The sequence below is a fragment of the Eucalyptus grandis genome, chromosome 9, assembly GCF_016545825.1.
Source record: "Eucalyptus grandis isolate ANBG69807.140 chromosome 9, ASM1654582v1, whole genome shotgun sequence".
Lineage (NCBI taxonomy): Eukaryota > Viridiplantae > Streptophyta > Magnoliopsida > Myrtales > Myrtaceae > Eucalyptus > Eucalyptus grandis.
The window spans coordinates 31,716,109-31,719,657 of record NC_052620.1 but is presented as its reverse complement, the minus strand read 5'-3'; the positions used below and the strand labels follow the sequence as shown (position 1 = coordinate 31,719,657).

At 38.7% G+C, this 3,549-nt stretch overlaps 1 protein-coding gene across 1 annotated transcript; it reads right to left on the bottom strand.

The window, feature by feature from the left end:
- Positions 1-586: 586 nt before the first annotated feature.
- Positions 587-2,773, bottom strand: LOC104419297. The gene is made up of 4 exons (XM_039302532.1): positions 2,619-2,773; positions 1,937-2,078; positions 1,721-1,829; positions 587-711 (listed from the first exon to the last, which is right to left on the bottom strand). Exons 1-4 carry the CDS (start codon positions 2,771-2,773, stop codon positions 587-589), a joined length of 531 nt encoding a protein of 176 aa, XP_039158466.1.
- Positions 2,774-3,549: the final 776 nt, after the last annotated feature.

The following is a 3,549-nucleotide window of genomic DNA, read 5'->3' as shown; positions in this document are numbered from 1 at the left end:
TCAAAATATTGACAGCAAAATATGCCCTAATTCTACATCATTTTATTAAGGATGCAACTCAATTTAAAACGACCTAAATTGATTTTTTTGAATTCTTTAAATTTGAAATAAAATTCCTATTCTAAACCAATCACTCAAAAATAATAAACATGACGGACTATTCAAAATCACTAAAGGTATCATACATTATTCATCTTTTCTCCAAATGATACGCAATTTTTTCTTCAAAGAAAGATGAATATTCAAAAGCGAGATTAAGCAAAATGGATCTTTGATGATGGACAAATTATTTTAAGGGCAAAAGATGGAGACCTTTAAAAAACTAGAGGAGAAAGAACTACCGAGATAGACCGAGCAAGAAAGGAGATAGTCAAAAATCGGATGTTAGATTAGGGATAATGAAACTTGGACAAATTCAAGAACCGCAACAGGACACGGCGCAAGTGCAGGCGTGGCCGGACATCAGCAGCTTCTCAGTGTGAGCTATTGGTTGGTACGGGTGCCGTTCGTCGTTATGTAGTTGGAGGGAATCAACGGTCTGGCCTCATGGTATCAATGGATAGTCGCGGTGTGCTTGCAATGCTCATCAGTTTCCACCGAGAAGAGTCACGATCCTTTGTCTCCAATCCCTCTGATGCTTCTTGATCTTTGATGGTCTTTCTGAGAGCTGGAGACTAGATGCACCTGGACAACGCTCTTGATACGCCGTGGCTACAGGACAAGATGATCTCAGAACAGTGAATTCTTCTCAGTTTTACTTAAATCAGCAAAAGCAAGACCCTTTGACTCTTACAAAACCCTAAAAACGAAGTGTGTTTTCGAGATGAAGAAAAAAAGTAACCACGCCATAAGTGCAAGAGAAAGTGCGTTTGAAGATCCATAGAAGACCTTTTATGCCATGTGATTTTATTTTTTTAGGGATAAAATTAACCCCTAATTTTTATCTACCATGTTCCATATAAAGGGCAAAGAGGAAAATACATGAAGCTTTGTTCTAACAGGATGTGTGTCTTGAAAGTTAGAAAAACATAGGCAGATGAAAGGGAGTATATAAAAGAGGTTTACCCAATAGATAGAAGAAGCAAAGGGGGAGCAAAACCAAGAAATATAGAAGTCAACCGAGATAAGAGGGTATTTTCCGAAAACAAAGGAAGAATCATAGAAGAACCTACAATAGAGAGGACACCGCACGATTAGAGATAAAGAGAGTTAAATGCACAAAATAATAGCAGTAAGCATCAATTGATTTGTGCAAACAACACACTAGGAACCTAGATATAAGTCTAGTAAAAATAACACAAAATAATGTGGCAATGAAACATAATCATTTGAGTTCCGAAAATAAGTTTGCTATGCCATGTCACAACATATCTATTTACAGGGAACACAGTTGCATTACAATGGATTATGTTGACCCTCCTCAAAGGCCTCTCTATCTATAGAAGGATTCTCAAGCACCAGCCAATGCAACAAGTCGGTATGTCTAGTTCACTTCTGATGTTTGGCACAACTGTAGCACCAGTACCCAAGCAAGCAGGTCGTGATTGTTATCCAAGTGACTCTCCCTCAGATGGAGATTTTAATCAGAGAAAATGACATTCCAAAAGAACATAAATAAGTATGCCAGTAAAGATAATGAAAATGGAAAGTCACTTTAGTCTTCAAATTAGGTGCACAATGGAGCAAAAAGAGTAAACAGCAAGAAGGGACCACAGCATACCAGCAATGAGCCAACTCAGGAACCGGTGAAGTATATGTAGCTCTTGGTTCTGCATTCTGTGTGATGTCGAGAGTGATACCATCATTGAGGACAACCCCACCAATAGTACCTATCAGATGAGGCAAAAGAACTGGTCCTAGTGAAAGAATGGTAAGAAAGTCATCCAGTGAAAGCTGATGAAATTTCCAAAGAGAGGCTAGACATAACAACATGCACCTGCAAGAGGAAGAGCACGGAGAACTTTGACTTTTTCATGTCACGACTACAGATACTTGACCAATACTTACTGCCTTCTGCATGCTTGTCTAGCCACCTTGCAGCTACTCCTATAACAGTGATCATAACTCCGCTGGATATCCTATACAAAATAGTCACAATGCCCAGGATAGGAGCAAAATCAGCTGATGTTAATGCAAAACAAAGTCAAGGTCAATTGAGGATGACAAGTATATACAGGTGGAGGCCTCCTTTTTTATTCTTTCCATGGAGAACCCAATGCTTTGTACAACTTAACATCAGTGGCTAGTCATCTACTTATAGTAGAACGACTACACCAAAGATGACAAAGCTTCCATTTTCCTAATTGGCAGTGACATGAAAAATAATTTTTCATGGTAGTTTCAGCATGAAAAAAGAACCTGATGCTCCAAATAGAATATGTGGCCTAGAGAAAGAGTGTTTATATTAACATATGCAGTCCTTGATAATGGTCAAAATCTCACAGCAGGACCTTCAAGTTGGGGATATTGAAGAAAAAAAGTAGATAGAGGTAATACAAAGCCCACCCCTCCAAAAGAAAAGAAATGAAAAACAAACTTATAAGTGTATGAAAGAACAAGTGCAGACTTGCCACTCAAACACTCTGAAAAATAAGTCATAGTTTAGTAAAGTGACATACACCAATGGATTATTATCAGGAATATCAGCTGGCATCAATGTGAATCCAGACAGGAACCAACAGGCCAGGCAAACAAAAGCTGGTATCTGAGATCTCCATGGAATCAGGTAGAACAGGTAACAAAAGGCAGTAACCCCGCAAAAAGGAAACACCATGTATATAGCTTCCTCTCAGCGAAGCTGTTAACCTGATGAATAAATAAAGAGAAAAATTCAGAATGCAAAATCGTCTATTCACCTGGGCCAATGCAAGGAGTTTGCCCAGGTTTATCAAATTTACTTTTGCGTCCATACCAAGAATTCAGATAATTTAACTTCTCTCCACGTAAGTATCTCCAAAGTGCTTTTAAGAACTGATGCTCGCCAATTATTCGTGTCCAAAGAAATATGGTCATTGCAACGTATGCATGATAAAGAGGAGGAGACTGCTCCCAGAATAAAATCATAGACACAAGTCCCATTGCAGCAAATCCACATACAAGTATCTGCCATGATGATAATTGAATGTCAGTAAGAAGAAACTAGGAAAAAATGCAAGAAGCAGAGTTTGTCCCTAAAATGGGAAAATAGATCCATCAGAAGGCCCATCCAAAAAAGAGAGGACACCGAGTGATCGCTTGACAACAAGAAAAGTAGACTCCCTTTAAGCTTCGATTGGAGATTCTGAAAATACAACAAAAATAAATATACCAAACGGATAAACTATCTGATGAGACTCATAAGTTGACTCGCCTGAGTAGTTTTCATGTTCTAACTCGATTCCGTCCAATGTCTAAACAATCCAAACTCCAAAAGTGTCACACCATGGATCCTAGTAGAAAAGGAAATGACATGGCCGTCTTTCTACCTGAAGGATGCAGCCTCTGATCACCCAAATATCAACTTTGAAATGTTCTCGTCAAATCGCTCTTGCTCCATGGCTGCTAATTAGC